Below are 17,609 nucleotides of genomic sequence, written 5' to 3'. Positions count from 1 at the left end.
ACACCAGTAGCACCCCTCCACACACATACCCATTTGAGTGGCCAGAAATGTCTCCAGACATTCCCATATGTCCCCTGGGGGGACAAAATCACCCCCAGTTGAAAACCACTACTCTAGACCCCATATGTGTGAGAGAGGCTCAAGTGGTCTGATGCTGGACTGACATAGTCTCCCGAGCAAATGCTCGGACACTCCCCCAGCATATTAGCTTATTTCAGGTTAAGAAATTCTTTTATGGAGAGGAAAATTTAAAAATACTGATCAACTAGGGAACAAGATCTAGAGCCTGAAAAAGTGAGATCAGGTTGTCAAAAATTAGATCAGGCAGCAGCAGAAACCTGAATCCATTTTGCCGTCATCTGTAGTCCATACCCCAGAAATAATGGTATTTTATACTACGAATTGTCAATGTGTGGTTCACATGCAACTGTTTGTTTACAGGTGGAGTTGGAGGCATATGACTTCTTCTTTGAAAGGAGTGCACCTATTACAGTCCACATCTCCATCAGAACAGCAGATACAAATGCCCCGCGTGTGTCCTGGAACACAGGTGAAGCTCATTGTAGGGCGTCAAGCAACGTAGCCCTGAAGGGAAGATGAGAGAGTATATGGGTCAGGAGAGAAAGGTAGTTTCATTCCCGTTTCACACATGAGGTAACTGATAGCCAGGCATATTAAGGGGATCAGATGGTTTTTTGTTTTGTTTTGTTTTGTTTTTCCTACTGACAGGGTAAGAAATTTAAATCTAGGATTCTTGTGTCCTGAAGCCAAGTTCTTTCCTCTGCAGGAGATAAGCCAAAAGGACACCTTTCAACTGAATGAGGCAAAAAAGTGACTATTTGTGATATTGAGCTATAGTTGGACTGAGAGTAAAGGTCTCCACCTCAAATTATCAGAGGAATTGAAGGAAGGTAGAGACTGTAATCCATTGTCTTGTTTTTAAGTCAAGTTGTGTGGAAACTGCAGTACATAAACAAGAGCTTAAACTGCTTTATTTGTTTTAAATGAAGGCTTTGCTCTGCCTCTCATTCCTGAGTGGACTGATCATGCAATGTACATATTTAGATCAGATATAAATGTTGAATGTAAATGAAGATTTTTTCCTTTCCCACTAATCCCATCAATAGCATTCAAAACATACTTATAAGCAGTGGTGATAGTTTCTGTTAAGGGGAAAATATCTGATTTAAATCCTCAAGTAGCAGCTTACATGAGTTGTCTTGTGTGTGTGTGTGTGTGTTTGCACACGGGTACACACATGCACATGTATGTGTTTGTATGTATGTGAGTTTCAGTAGAGGTGGAGAACATAGGTTGAATAGACTTGATATATTATTCTGGCTCTATGTCTCATTCTACCACTGTTAGTGGGGTAATGAGAGAAAAGAAGGAATTGGTAACATAAGTTTAGTAATAATCACTTATTAAGTAGATTATCATTTAAGCATAGAGACTTAATAGTCTGTATGTATACATGTGATTTGTGAAACCCAGACTTGTGAAGAGAGCTCCAAATCTGGTTTTGGTAACTTTGGACATCAGAATCCTTTTTAAAATGAATTTTTACTTATTATGAACTTAATATATGTTCATTGTTGAAAACTTGGAGAGCACAATAAATAAAATAAATAGTAATGAATAAATGAGTGAAATACTAATGAATAAATAAAATCATTCATTACTCCACCATGAAGATACAAGCACTGTTAATAATTTGCTACATAAATTTCTAGTCTTCTTGCTTGCTTTTCTGCATCCCACGATGCCTTGTCCGTGCTGTGCTGTACACTCTTGGCTTCAAAACCCTTATTACCAGTCACAGAGATTCTTTATATGTGCTTGTTCTCCCTCCCTCCCTTCTTCCTTCCTTCTTTCCTTTTTTTTTTTTTTAATATACTATATGTCTTAGCCCAGGTGCCGTAGCAAACAGCTTCTGAGGCAGATCGTATGCACTAACCCTAAACTGAAAACAAGAATAAGAGCAAAAGGGAAGTGAGGGAGGGAGAGGAGGAAGCAAATAAAAAGGTGGTATGACTGAGCTGGTCACAGCTTTACAAGAAAATAAAGCTGATTGCTTGATAGTGCTGCTGTCTCCAGGAGGAGATGGAACAACCGTGTGTTGGAAGACTCAGAGGTGAAGTCAGGAAAGAGTGAACGATCTACCTGTCAGCTGCTTCCCATCTCCTGTCTCATCTCGGTCAGTTTGCCTCACTGGATGTTAACTCCTCACGTGTCCAGCTTGTGTTACCTAGCACCTCTTAGCAGCCACTACACAGACTCCCTGGCTCCCGTGGTATAGGACCTGGCCATAGTCACGAAGGAAGTCATGCCAAAACCTGGCCCTTGCTCAAGAAGGCAGTTGAGGTAACCAGCCACATCAGAACATGAGGCAACGGTGGCAGCCAGGGCTTTAGAATTGTGGTGACTAAAGGGAACCCTCATGGGGCTGCTGCAGCTAGAAAGCAGACAAATGGTCACGGCCAGGGAGGTGGGTGGCTGGGTGGATTTGAGGAGGAGCATTAACCGGGTCCACCTGTACCCTGTCTTTACATTTTATCAACTTGTTTCTTTAAAAAGCTCTGCTCCCTTTCAAGATTCTCTGCAATCTGTTGGCTCCCAGCTCTACTGGGTAATGGGAATGGTTGATGATTCTGCAGCTCCCTGTCTCTCACTGGAGTGTTCTGGCCAGAATCTGTATTTTTCTTGCTCTGAGCAGCTCTCTCTCCCCAGATTTCCTCCAGCATGCTGGATCCGAGGAGAAGGCTTTATTTTAATTCCTTTAGTTACAAAAGTCCCTTCCTTATTAGAGTCTAGACTAAAATACAGCCCTCATTGCAAAGTGTCATGTACTTCACGTCTAACACCATCAAACACTCCCCTAGCACAGTAGCTCTGTATTTGCATATTTAGCCATTTTATATTCTCTCTCCTGTGGGCTACTAATACTTTCATAAATTACATGTAAAAGTACTTCTGACTCTTTTCCCCACTTAAAATACCTGAATGTAGCCTTTGAATAACTCCTTGTGGACATTTTTGAACTGGAGACCACCGTGAACCTAACATCTGTTCTTTCCTTTAGTATTTATTTTCTGGCACCATCATGCCTCTAAAGGATGTATCATAAGGAACCAGTTGTCATATTGGAGTTCACAGTACTACAAGTAAAAATATTACTGAAAATAAAAGCTAAATTCCAGTTTCTTGAAAAGCTTTTGAAGATACAATTTTCAGCTAGTTTTGTGAGTGAAAATTCATTAATCTTGTCTTAAAGCAGGCGTGTTGGCATGTCATAGATCTTTCCAGGATGCTTTTCTGTTTTCTCTTGTAGGTCTGAATCTCCTGGAGGGGCAGTCTCGGGCCATCACTTGGGAACAGTTTCAGATTGTTGACAATGATGACCTTCGTACTGTCCGTCTAGTCACTGTGGATGGCCTGCAGCATGGCCGGCTTACACTAAGAGGTGAATGATCAACATTTGTAACCCAGAAAGGAACCCAAGAAGTATTTTCTCCAAAAGCAAATCATATTTCACAGGATATACATAGCATTTCTTGGGCTATCTCTAAATGAATTGTCATATCCTGAAATTCTAGAGATCTTGAAACCATCGGCTTTTGTATTAGGTGCTCACATCAGTGGATGACCATTAAGAGTGGTACCATGTGCTTGGCTCATTATTCAAAGCTCAGATGCCATATAGGTCTCCTTCTAAATGTACTTCTTCACTGATTATCTTATCCCAGTTGGAAGACACAATATTTCCCTCTCATTTCTCTGCTTCTGAGAAATGTATTGAAAAACAGAAAAACTTATGTTTTTTAATACTTTAGTAATAATTATGTTATCATGTTATTAGTAGCAGCTACCACAGTTTAAAAGAAATGAATTTATACTTATAATTATAAGGATGGTAGTTAACAAAGTAATAGCCCTAATAAAAATAATATTTGTATTTTATGGTAATACAGTCCATTCCTTGTAATGAGCCTAGAGGTTTTAATTCAATTATCTTCTTGATTTGCCTAAATATAAAGCAGAAAGAGAGCTCTTATTTATCATCATTTGTGATTATGGAATTCTGGAATCAAAAATAAAATGGTAAGTTTGTCATAAATTTGCTTACCTAATCCAAGGACAGTGGAAAGTTAGCTTAAGCCTGGGTGTATCAGTTAGGGTGAGTGTTCAGCTGCATATGAGGGAAACCCCACTACAGTGGCTTAAGAATTCATTATTTTTGTCGTGTAACCAGTTGCCTAGAGGTAAGCATTCCGTATCCATGATGCCAGCAGCTCTTTGATGGCGCCTACACCTGTAGGCTTCAAGTCTGCATTCGAAGAAACAAGAAAGAGAAGGGGTAGTGAAAAAAACTATGCCACCTGAGCTACTCTCTTTAGCCACTTTTCCCAGGAATCTGATATAACAACTTCATTTATGTGTCCTACCAACTCACATGCTACTCCAAAGTACAACAGAGTCTGGAGACATGTTCTGGTTTTTTTTTTTTTTTTTTGGTGAGGAAAATTGGCCCTGAGCTAACATCTGTTGCCAATCCTCCTCTTTTTGCTGAGGAAGATTAGCCCTGAGCTAACATCTGTGGCAATCTTCCTCTATTTTTTTTTTTGTATGTGGGATGCCGCCACAGCATGGCTTGACAAGTGGTGTGTAGGTCTGCGCCAGGGATCTGAACCCGTGAACCCTGGGCTGCCGAAGCGAAGTGTACAAACTTAACCACTACGCCACCAGGCAGGCCCCCTGGAAACCTGTTTTTTTTAAATGGTCACTTTGCCATGCCAAATGGAACTAAGATTCTGGTATTGAGGAAGAAGCAGAAAGTGGTGATTGGGAAAGTAACTTGTAGTGTCCATTATACTAGTGTTTAATCATTATTCCAGTGAGGTCATTAATACAACCATATGATGTGGGGTGAGTAATGGGGCACCTTCCATCAAGAATTATAATAGTTTATGCAGAGTGAAGCAATGTTTATTAATACTGTAGAAATGAAGTGGAGAGTTATAGCCCATCAGACAGTGATGTTCTGGGCTCAGAGGAAGCAGAAAATAGTAGGAACATTTATTAAGCATTTACTTTGTGCTAGATATGGTGCAAAGCATTCTACACACATTATCTTATACCAACTTCATGAAGTGAGATACTATTATTATTCCCATTTTTTAAATGGGGGACCTGAGGCTTAGAGAAGTTGGCATGTCTAAGGTCTAGAAAGTGGTAGAGCTGGGATTTGAACTCAGACCATTTGATACTAGGGCTCTAGCTCTTTGCCTATAAGCTAGTGATTCTCAATCTTCAGCATGCTTTAGATTCTTCTGGAGGGCTTGATAAAACACTGATTGCTGGGCACCACCTCCAGAATTTCTGATTCAGTAGGTCTGGAGTAGGGCTCAAGAACTTGCATTTCTACAACTTCCCAGATGGTGCTGATGCTGCTGGGTCGAGACTGCTCCTCTAAGCAGTGCTGCCGTGTAGGATGATAACAATGAGTTGAAGAATAATTAACATTTATTGTAGGCGTACTATTATTTAAATTCTCTCATACTTACTAGGGAATATGAGGTAGATATTATTGTCCTTGTTTTATAGATGAGTCTCAAGTAAATTAAATACCTTGCCCAAGTCCACAAAGCTAATAAGTATTACAGCGGGTATTCAAAACCAGATCTGTGGAGTTTCAGAGCCTACTAAACAATCTATTGTTTTTCCGGGCAAGAGAAGTATTGGCTGCATCACTTTCCTTAACACCCTCTCCTCTAGTGCTGTTTTCACTGCAGCTGCTGCCTCTGCACCCGCTGGTTTGATCAACTGCATCTCTGCTCTCTCCATCAGGGGAGAAAGGTTTTCTCTTCACCGTGGCTGACCTTCAGGCTGGGGTTGTTCGCTACCATCATGATGACAGCGACTCCACCAAAGACTTTGTGGTCTTCAGGATATTCGATGGCCATCACAGCATCCGCCATAAATTTCCCATCAACATCTTGCCCAAAGACGATAGTCCCCCGTTCCTCATAACCAATGTTGTGATTGAACTGGAGGAGGGGCAGACCATACTGATCCAGGGTTCCCTGCTGAGAGCTTCAGATGTGGACTCCAGTGATGACTACATCTTCTTTAATATCACGAAACCCCCGCAGGCTGGAGAGATCATGAAGAAGCCAGGGCCAGGACTGATAGGTAATTCTGGGCAGTTAAGATCGTTTGTGTTAGAATTTATGTGAAGGCAGACATCCAGTTTATGAGGTAAGATACTATTATTTTTCCCATTTTATGGATGGGAAGCCTGGGACTTAGAGAAGTTAAATTGATCTATCCAAGATTGTGCATCTAGAAAGTTCTAGAACTAGGCCTCAAAGTAACCATTACACTATGAAAAATTAAGTCTGCCAAGCAAGGTGATAGAACAAATAAGTCTGAAGGAAGATGTTTGGCCTATTCTAGATTATTGATAAAGTAATTTCATGCATAACATTCATTTACATTTTGTTAGAATAATTTCATAACTACTTCTTAAAATAGTCAAGAGTGACAAAATAGGGATCAAGTACTTAGTGTTACTTAAGACTACATTTCTTAAAAATATTTTTCTAATGCTAATTTTTCTACATATTTTTAGACAGGTGTAGCAACTTTAATTTTTCTCCTTTATTATTTATAAACTGTGATAAAAGCATTTAATGAAGATTCCTTGAGCACATACAACATACTAGGCAGAGAAAACTTTTGGAGATAAGTCTAATATCTTAACACCCCAACACCTGGCAGATTGTTACAAAAGTATGTGGTGTTTTGTGGACCCGATAGGCTACCCTGTCCCTGGCTTCCTGCAGAGGGATCTATTTAATGGCATCATTTACTATCGTCACTTTGGTGGAGAAATCTTTGAAGATTCTTTTGAATTTGTCCTGTGGGACAGCCATGAACCTCCAAATCTCTCAGTGCCACAGGTAAGAGGCCATCTCTGAACCCTTTCCCAAAGTCTTGTCCACAGATATCAGTTCTGGGAGGTGTTCTTAGAAACCAAGTGAAAACAGGTTTCAAGGTTCAAAGTTTAAGAAGCAATGGATTAAGCAAAATTAAGTCAGTTTCTTTCTTTGCAACATGACTTCTCTACCCTTTACTTTTCTAAAGAGTTTTGTAAATTTCCACGTATGCAGTATTCCCAAAGTTATTTAACCATGGGACCCTTTTACACACAAACACCTCACGGAGTTTTCTGGCCTCATTACACTCAAGAAAACACCAACATTTTATGTGTAATGGTTAAAATATAGGCTCTGGAATTAGACTGCCTATGTTTCTCTCCTGTCCTTGACACTAGGTAACTGATTGACCCATGCCTCAGTTTCCTCATCTGTAAAATAGGTAGTAGTACAACTTCCATATAGAGCGATTGTGAAGGTAAGTGAGATAAATACATGTAAAGTACTGAGAACTTTCTGGCACATGGTAAGGACTCAATAAATAAATTAGCTATTATTTATTGTTGCTTTTGAAAAACTAAGAGTTTTACTACCACTCAAGGATATCATTTAGATATATAGAATGCAGAAATGGGTTTAAGGAGGCATTCTCATATAGAAATTACAGAAAATGGAATTAGTATAGAGTCTGGACAACTATAAAAGGGCAGACTCCTTGCAAAGAGAGGGTGGTTGGTGGTAGGGGTAGAAAAAAGACAGCAGAAAATGTGATCACCAACTATATATAGTTCTTTTTGCTAGGCATTTTATACCTATTATCTTGGAAGGTGGCATATATAGGGATCGAACCACTTCTAGAATGATTACTTAATGCACGTGTTCTTACTGGTTTTGAGAATGTCTTGAGACATATGAGAATATCTTCTCATAATGTCGCGGTCACTTACATTAGCCAGTACATAGATGGTCGAGCTATTCACCTGTTTGCTAAGATGAAGGTGACAAAGGGGAGTGATCAGGACAAATGTCAGAGAGCCCATGAACTGAAGGAAGTAGGTGATCTCTGTTAAGAGGGAAGGGAGAACGAATGAGAAAACTCTCAATTCATCTGCCTAACGAACAACAAATCAACTCCTTTACAAACAACAGCCCCCTCTTTTTATTTAATGTATTATATGCCATTTCTAGATTACATTTTTGCTTGAGACCATAGTTGATTTGATAATCCAAAATGGCAACTATTAATAGGATTTATTTCTAAATCTTCTGTTGTATCTATTCAAACTAAGCTAGGTTTCTGACTAGAACACCATATCACTTTTAGCAGGCTACATGCCTTTTTAAAAATAGAAAGCGCAGAGCTTCTATCGTATATTGTATATTTTACAGATTGTATTTTTATTTATATCACATTTATAGATCAAATATAGATGTCAGATCCCTCTATAATACGGACCACAGTAATGAAAACTTTACTGGACAGAATTATGTCTAAATTTTGGCAAATAAGTCAGACTAAACTCCGTAGATCCATTTATTTTTATTTTTTTTTATTTTTTTATTTTTTTAAAGACTTTATTTATTTATTTTTTTTCCCCCAAAGCCCCAGTAGATAGTTGTATGTCATAGCTGCACATCCTTCTAGTTGATGTATGTGGGACGTGGCCTCAGCATGGCCGGAGAAGCGGTGCGACGGTGCGCGCCCGGGATCCGAACCGGGGCCGCCAGCAGCGGAGCGCGCACACCCAACCGCTAAGCCACGGGGCTGGCCCCATGTAGATCCATTTATAAATTCATAAATTTATCCCTCATGATGGATAAGTTTCTAAAGAAGTCGTAATCATGTTTTTCTCTGCTTTAATCTTCTTAATCTACATCTTCGTGTACCACCTATTCTTTGGCTCCTAAATGTTCTCCAGCTCAGCCTTGTGTACCTACCTCTCTACCCGACATCTCTACATATATGTCTTACCAGCATTTTAAACTCACCATGTCCATAAGACATTTAGCATATTTCCCCCCAAACTTGCACAAAACCACTGTAACTAGAATCTGTGAGGTCATCCCTAACCCCTTTCTCTCTCTAATATCTGTGTAACCAGTCATTCAGCAAGTCTTACTAAATCTATTTGATAAATTTCTCTCATCTATCTCTACTTCCCACCCCACTGCCATTGCTTTAGTTCCAATCTTCATCTTTTCAGGACTAGATTATCCTCAGAATCCCTCACATGGTCTCTTAAAAATCAAAGTGATCAGCCACATCCTTGTAATTGAGGAAAATTGAAATCCATTGATACAGTAGCAGTATGCTTAGTAGAATTCATCTAGCATCCATTTTTTCCAAGTCTCTCACTTCTGATTTGTGGCAGCTTTAGCTTCGTTCTTCTCTGGACTATGGACCTCCTCTCGGCTATAACATCACCTGCTCCAGGAATCCTTCTTTGATGTCCCCATCCCACAACTCCCCAGACTGGGTCAGCTAGTTCTTTTATAGGATCCAATATCAAATCACTATAATTTGAGGCCATTATTTGTTTGATTGGATCAACTGTAAGCTCGCTGATGGCAGGAATCCTGAATTATTCATCTCTGTGTCTTTAGGTCTTGGTATCTGACTCAGACTAGAACCTCAAGAACTGTTTGTTGGTCCCAAAATTGAAACTAGGAGGAAATAAGAAGACTGAAATATTTGATAGGAGCTAGGGAGGGAGTGATTGGGAAGATAATTAGTGTAAAGCTTTATTCTTCAGAGTTTCCAGGAATTACTGTGTGCCTAAGAACCAAACAAGTATTTTGTGTGTATGTGTGTGTGCTGGTAAGCATTTTTATGTTGTAAAACCCTGATATCATCATTAAAACTCAACTTTTAAGGGATTTAAATAATTATCTAGTCTATTTGATGATCACATCTTTAATTTGGACAAGACTTTATCTAGTCATGTCCTACCAATGAAAATGTATTTAAAATATTCAACAAAATCTGTAGCTTTCAACTTTTCCATTGAAAGTCCAGATAAGATGGTTACTTATGGGAGCTTTTGTGATCAGAAGGTTCCTTGGTCACTGAAGATTAAACTCAGGCCCAGGATTGTTTGGGCCATACTGCTAAAACACTTTTTATGGTAGAGGCAGAAACCAAGCATCTCCTCAGGTGAGAAACAATATAATTAAAGCAGGAAGTCACATAAGCAGGGACGTCCCTTACCTCCTCTCATCCTTCCGAACTGGCTACTCCTACTAAGAGATCTACTTATACGTCAACAAGGTGTCTACATGTCAGCAAGAAACCGCTTCCTTCTTTCTATCTCAGTTGTCATGACTGTCATCAAATAAAGCCTCACCCACCCAATTTGCTTTTGAAAGATATTTCCTTCTTTACTCCTGTCCATAGAGGACTTTATGGACATTAAGTCTTAAGAGATCTTAAACCAGGAGAAAGTAATATTAGAATTAAAATGAGAGTGCAAAATAAGGATAGAAGAGAGAAGCAGAAAGAGGACTAAGAAACAGAGGAAGAAAGGAAGCAGATGCCACCAAGGCCTGTGGGTCAAGTGGAAGGGAGTGATGAAATGTGACCAGATGAGAGAGTGGACGCCCAGAGGTGGGCATTTATCAGAGTCAGACAAGAAAGTGAAGTGGGCAAAACCAACTCTGGAAGTAGTTCCTGGGGCTGAGAAATAGCCCTGGATAATCTCAAAGGAAAGCGCAAGATAAAGAATCAGGCAGGAATCAAAGTTCAGGATAGAGAAAGGATCAAGAATTCAGGTGTATAAGACAGTCAGATACAGGTCGACAGAGTATCTTATTGTGAGCCTGATTCTGAGAGTCAATGTCAGGCTTTGTCATTTGGTATACTGATTTATCACTTTATATTCTGATGCCCTACAAATCTGTCTGTGAGTGCTTGTGGCCATAAGTAAGCTGGAGGGATGGAGGGGAAGCCAGCAAGCAAGAGCCCAGAGATTGGTCTGGGCACTAGTTTTCCGCTGTCTGGGAATGAGTGTTCCGTAATGTCTTCGTTACTACCGAATTTCACCACAATGAGAACACTTTATTTCTCTATGGCGTTTGTTAAAATAGGATTTTTCTCACCCACAGACACACACACAATAATTGTTTAAACATGCATAAATGTGTAAAGACACATCAACTTAGGTGATCATGAAGCATGTTGAAAAATGTGCCCACCAAGAATTACTACAGGAGTATAAAAAAGCATGCTTGTACGTTCTTTTTACACAAAGAACACACTGGAGAATAAATTAGCATGGAAAATGGTCTCTTTGAAGGCACAATAACTATTGTTTCCTTATTAAATCCAGTTTTTCAATTAAGCAGAGCCTTGATGATCCACACTATAGCTGTGATGTCCCATAGAGAATTTCTGAACTTTGTAGATTAGCAAAAAACTATAATTGGAAAAAAAAATTGTGGCAGACTTCAGGAAATGGGAGAAATGACTGTCATTGTGTTCCTTTATTTTGATAACTGGCTTTGGTTTTTAATTATTGAAATGCTTCATAATGGAGTAGTAAATATGCCATGTGCTTTTGTGCAAGTCATAAAGGATGGAAACAGGGAATTAATTTATTGATCACCTACTGCCAGGTACTCACTGTGCTATTAGCTATCTCATTTGATCTGGACAACACTTTACCATAATAGCCATCGTTTTCATTCCCAATGTACAGAGAGAAAAACTGAGCCCCAAAGGGGTTAAATGATTTGCCCCAGGGAGTACAGCTTATAAGTGGCTGAGCTGATGTTCCAATCTTTTCTATATCATAGCAAAAGCTTAACCATGTTTTATTTTTTGCTTTGTATGTCAATTTAAAAAGGAATTTCTTCATTTTCAAGTTGGATGTTGTGAACACCATGATTGTAGACAAATTGGCATTGCCGATCTGTGCTTCAGTGACAGTATTAAAATAATTAAAAGCAGAGTAAGAATACTTTCGTGCATCAGGCTGTGCAAAGACTCACAATGCCAAGCAAATGTACCATTTCAAGAGAGAGTTAATAATTGCTTTTTTGTTACCAATCATGGATTATTGTAAAAAAAAAAATGTGATGATAAAAGCTATTTGGCAAAGCCTCCTTACCCTCTTGCATGATTCAAACCTGTAAATGTGGTTTTAAAAATTCTTAAAATCACAAACAAGGCATGTTGATTCACTCATTTAGCAAACACTGATGAAGGGCCTCCTACCTACAAAATACTATACCAGAAGTTGTGAAGCTACAGAGATGAACATAATATTTATTGAACACCTACTGTGTGCTAGACATTTTATCTACATAGTGATATTTGATCCTCATAACAACTGTGTGAGGTTGTTGGTATTATAGTTAACGTACAAATAAGAAAATTGACACTCAAAAAAGTTGAGTGACTTGCTCAAGATCAATAGCTACTAAGTGATATACTCAAGGCTTTAACTGTTCACTGTAAATTCCATGTGGTTTGCACTATACTATAATCCTCTTCTTGTGGAACTTTCAGTCTAGGAGAGACTGACATGTAAACTACTAGCTAATAATACAAGACAATGTGAATGGATAAGCAAAATTCAGGAACAATTAATTCCAACTGAGAAATTTGGGCAAGTTTCAAGAATAGACTTTAAGGGTAAGAAAGACTCAGGTTGCTGGAGAAAGCATTCCAGGTTGAAGAAACAACAGGATCCAAAGCATAGAGGCACGCTTAAGGACTAGGACCAGGTCTGTGGTGTGCAACTGCAGTGCTGGATTAATGTTGAAAGGTAGTAAGAAATGAAAAGTTGGAAAATAGTGTGTCTAAACTGTGGAGGGTCTTGGATGCCATGCGCAGGCGTTCGAATAATTCCATCCCTCCTAGGTGGTTAAGTTTCTTGAGGAGGTGAACAACCTGACTTGCCTTGTATTTTTTTTTAAAGATAACACTAGAGGTGTAAAAAGTCTAGATTAGCTGTTGGAGTTAGGGCTAACAGAAAGCTGTTGCAATAATGTAAGGAAGAAATACTGAGAGCTGGTGCTAGGCCAGTAACAGTGGGAACGACGGCTGGGGTAGGAGTGGGGTGTGGTCAATGTATAGGAAATTTTGTAAGTAGGAACTCTGGGACTTGGTGATGTGCTATATGTGAGTGGAGAAGGAAGAACTGAAAGTTATGTCAAGGTTTCTAGGATCAATGACTGAGTAGAGGGAAGTTGGGAAAGCACAGGTGGACAGGAGATGTAGAAATAAAATCAGGAATATATTTTGTGTTTTATATGCCAATTCCATGGCCCTCATGACTTCATTAACTATAATTGTGGTAATTACATTCTTAAGATATAATATAAAATGGGTGGAGAATGTTCCGTTTTTTTGGCTCACGTTCTTAATAGCTCCTGAATCATTTTAATGGAAGTATATTAGAAATAATAGTTTTAGAAAATCATTGTAACTGTGATGAGGTGATGGTGGGGTGTTTTCTTTGGTGTCTTTTTGGTATTTCAAATTAATGGTACAGATAATTTCTTTCCAGGTGGTGACAATCCATATCACCCCAGTGGCTGACCAGGTTCCAAAAGAGGCTCCTGGAGTTTCTCGGCATTTGGTTGTCAAGGAAACTGAGGTGGCCTACTTAACTAAGAAACACCTACATTTCATAGATAGGGAATCACATGGCAGGGAGCTGCTCTACACAGTGACGACTCCTCCATTTTTCTCCTTCAGCCACAGGTATTTCTATGAAAGTCATCACCCAGGCTATTCATTGAGGGTCGTGTTCTAGGATTGAGTCGAAAGTGTCAATATCTAGTATTGTGGTTTAATTGCTTTGTGGGTCAATTCAGCATTTACTCTAATCTCAAATTTATCTCATCCCTCCCTTCAAAACCTGCAGCTTGTAGTGTCTTCAGCTTAGGTGGGCTTAAAACAGTCTTTAATTCCCTTTTCTAAATAGAATGCTTTTTTTTTCATTTCAGTAAAATTTATTGAGTCTTCATAACATTATTTTTAGGTATGAAATGGTCACATTCTATGATCTCAATCCAGAAAATTGGCATGAATATATCTCAGGCTCATGTCATGTACATGGTAGTGAGGAAACATTTTTAGGATGAGAATAATGATTTCCATTCATGATGTCAAAGCAGAAAATTCTTTACATACTTTTTGCAGTCACGACGAGAATGGCATTGATGATACTGGGCTTAAGTCTAGAACTCCCAACATAGAGAGAGAAATAGAGATGGAACATTTGATTTCTTCCTCCGATGAGCTCTTATAACTTTGGAAAATTTGGTTGTGGGCTATTTGGCTTAATTTTTCTTACCTGGAAAATTATCTGATGTGTTCTCCTGTATTTCTCTGTAGAAACTTGGATGCTGGGAAATTATTCATGGTAGACAGCATACCGAAGCTAACCAAAAATCCTGCAGCCCCGGAGCTGAGGTCATTCACTCAGGTATGGTGCTATGCTGAAATGGTGACCAACATGATGGAGGCATCCTCTGAGCAGGTGTGGCACTCCTATTGTTGTACTTGAGACTATTGGCCTTTGACATCTGTCACAAGCATCAAATACTTGATGTCTATATTCTTTCTGCTTCCACATTTCCATTAATCATGTGACATCTGTTTGAAAATGCTTGATCAAGCTAGACATGATTTCAAAATCTTATAATTCAAACACAGCCTTTTGCATTGTTTTGCCAGCAGCAGGGCTCTGATTTAGGGACCTGGTGCATTTGTTTTTATTCCACCAAATTCAGTTCATCCCGTATCCTACTGTATTAGTTTCCTGGGGCTGCCATAGCAAAGTACCACAAACTGGGTGGCTTAAAACAAAAGAGATTTATTGTTTCACAGTTCTGGAAGCTAGAAGCCTGAAATCAAGGTGTCAGCAGGGCCACACTCCTCCGAAACCCTGTAGGGAAATCCTTCCTTGCTTCTTCCTGCTTCTAGTGGTTTGTTGGCAATCTGACATTCCTTGGCTTGTCAAGGCATCACTCCAGTCTCTGCCTCTGTCATCCCATGGCAATCTTCTCCTTGTGTGTCTCTCTGGTTTTATTATAAGGATACAAATTATGTTGGATTAGGGGCCCACCCTACTCCAGTATGACTTCACCTTAACTTAACTGATTACATCTGTAACAACCTCCTATTCCCAAATAAGGTCACATTTCGAGTTACTTGGGGTTAGGACTTCAACCTGTCTTTTTTGGGGAGGGACACAGTTCAACCCATAACATCTACTACCTTCCAAAATCCTTTATCCACCCTTTCCCTACTCCTGTGAACTCTACTCCAAAGACCCCACGAGGGTCACAATGATGGTGATGAGTGCTTAGGCAGCAGCCACCCCTGTGGTTTAGGACTAATTATGCCTAATCTCACTGTAGTTAGAGGTTGTAAATGAGTATGTCAATCCCATGTGCTAAGTACTATTATTTTATTCATTTTATAGATAAGGAAACAGAGGCCTAGCAGGTTTAGGTAGCTTGACCATAGCTACTTCATGGTGGAGCTGGATTGAAATTCAAGTTTCCTTTCTTTTACAGAGTTGGCTGGCTTCAAGAACTTGACATATTTACTTAATTTCTTTGTTCTTTTCCCTCCTGGTTTTAGAAAATGTAATTTATAAAATAGAGCTTTTTGGAATTTTCAGATTGATGATGGTGGCATTTACAATGTTCAATATCATTTAAGACGATGGTTCTCTTAGGCCTAGATCTCTAAAAATCTCTGATCCTCGCAGATCGGCACCCACGTGTCCATCTTGATTTGTTTTGCAGCATGCTGTGAACTATATGAAAGTGGCCTACATGCCACCCATGCAAGATATAGGCCCCCATCTACGACATGTCCAGTTTGCATTTTCCATCAGTAACCAACATGGCGGCACTTTGCATGGGATCTGCTTTAACATCACGATTCTTCCAGTGGACAATCAAGTTCCTGAGGTCAGTATAATGTTTGATATGAAGGATGAAAAGGAGGGAGGACCCAAGGAAAGAAAGGAAAGACTTTAAGACTTACTGGAAATGTTAACTTTTCTTTAGGTTATTTAAAAAACTTTTTTATTTTACAGCTAGTGTAACAAAAAAGTGTGGGGAGGGAAGTCCTTCACCTCTCAGGGAATTTTCTAAAAGGTGAGGTTTTCCAGTTGCTGAGTTTGGCATTATGTTCAAAGCTTTATCAAAATGTCTTTCATTTCCTTTCCTTTCTGCTGAGTTTCACATGCTGATCAGGGGAAAGGGATTAAATTGTGGGTCTCTTAGCAACCAGAAGGACTTATTTGCTCTCACCACAGGTCAACTATGCTGCTCTGTAATCTAAAGAAGCTCTTCAATTTTCCAAAAGAATTAAGATGGGCCCTTCCATCCTAGCCTATCCCATTCCCCAGTGTTTATACAAGCTTTAAAGCACTTGAGTCTCTCATTAAAACTCAACTACAAAGGCAATACCACCTGTGCACCTTATCTGCAAGGTTGGGGTTCATATTGAGAGTTTGTTCCATACCTGCCCCTCCCCATCGGAGTGCTAGACTTAATTAGTGTGGCTATTCCTGGGCTCATTTTTTCCCTCAAAAGTGGAAAGACAAAGTAGGATTACCCATTTATTAGGAACCAGAAGGGACTAGAACCTACACATGTTTCATCTGTAAGGAAGAGGTCACCTTCTCAGGTACCTACCTGGAATATAGCCAGGAAAGCTATATTCCTGTGAGCTTTCCTGCTCACTCCTCATCATCTCTACACCTGCCCAAGGTTGAGACAGAGGTCTCATCCTGAGGGACCAAGGGACTTACCCTACCCACAGAACTTTTCTGATGGGTCTAAACGATATCTTTAAATAGTGAGTTGCCGACAATTAAACATCAGGAGGTTTCATGTAAAGTCTGGGTCTTTGGCTTCTCTTGAAAATCTGGACGCTCTGGCAACACTGAGTCCACTTTCCCTCAGCGGCAGTCGGAGAGGGCACACTCTCCAGTCACCAAAGTCCCCACCCAACTCACCACACGTGTACATCGCTGGCCTGACCCCTCAGGCTTCTGAGGTTGTAATTTCTGGTAGAAGATGCACCAGAGAGCTCACACAAAAGAATCTAAACTATATTTTTTGCCTCCTTCAATCAGATCACATTCCATGTGGAGAAAATTAATCAAATGCCTGTTAATTTGATTATATTTTATTCAGACCCTCCTTTTCTATGTATGAGATACAGGCCCAGAGAAAGCCCAGCATCTAAAGAACTAAAGCTTTTTCTGGAACAATCATGGAGAAATAGTCTTTTATGCAAAGCAGTCCAAGCCTCTTGCTAGAGAAGGATGATCCGTGGAAAAAACTAAAAGGGGTGAAGAGTTACCTCCATCATTTGAAAATAGATACAACAGTCCTGGGGACTTGGGCCTCAAGTGGCATAGTGGTTTCTGTCTTTTTTCTACAGTGTACGGGTCAAATGAAATGGTACCTTAGAGAACTGAGAATATTAGAAATAAAATTAAATGAGTAGCTTCAGTGAAATCAGCCACAGAAGTGATTCCCTGGTGTGAAATACCTACAGATATCAGGGTTGAGTGATAACCACAAGGGGATCTTGACACCATGCTAACCTGAAGTCCCAGGAAGCTAAGCACTGGGTTTGGGCAGAAAAGCTAATGATTAACAAGTAGGGGCAAATTAGCCTTGTGCTTTGATTTT

General features: G+C 39.6%; 1 protein-coding gene across 11 annotated transcripts in view; it reads left to right on the top strand.

The window, feature by feature from the left end:
• FREM1 (FRAS1 related extracellular matrix 1) overlaps nt 1–17,609 on the top strand; it is a 152,016-nt gene that overhangs the window by 49,763 nt on the left and 84,644 nt on the right. For 8 of the 11 annotated variants that reach the window (XM_058565808.1, XM_058565807.1, XM_058565809.1 and 5 more), the window contains 7 exons: nt 442–550; nt 3,332–3,463; nt 5,848–6,192; nt 6,820–6,962; nt 13,448–13,644; nt 14,281–14,371; nt 15,702–15,869. In XM_058565808.1, the coding sequence (XP_058421791.1) occupies nt 442–550; nt 3,332–3,463; nt 5,848–6,192; nt 6,820–6,962; nt 13,448–13,644; nt 14,281–14,371; nt 15,702–15,869 (1,185 nt within the window). The other 3 variants (XR_009223456.1, XM_058565817.1, XM_058565818.1) reach the window with 3 other exon arrangements.

Source organism: Diceros bicornis, chromosome 22 (genome assembly GCF_020826845.1).
Source record: "Diceros bicornis minor isolate mBicDic1 chromosome 22, mDicBic1.mat.cur, whole genome shotgun sequence".
NCBI lineage: Eukaryota > Metazoa > Chordata > Mammalia > Perissodactyla > Rhinocerotidae > Diceros > Diceros bicornis.
Note: the sequence above shows the minus strand (reverse complement) of the source record. Positions and strands in the feature narration are given on the sequence as shown.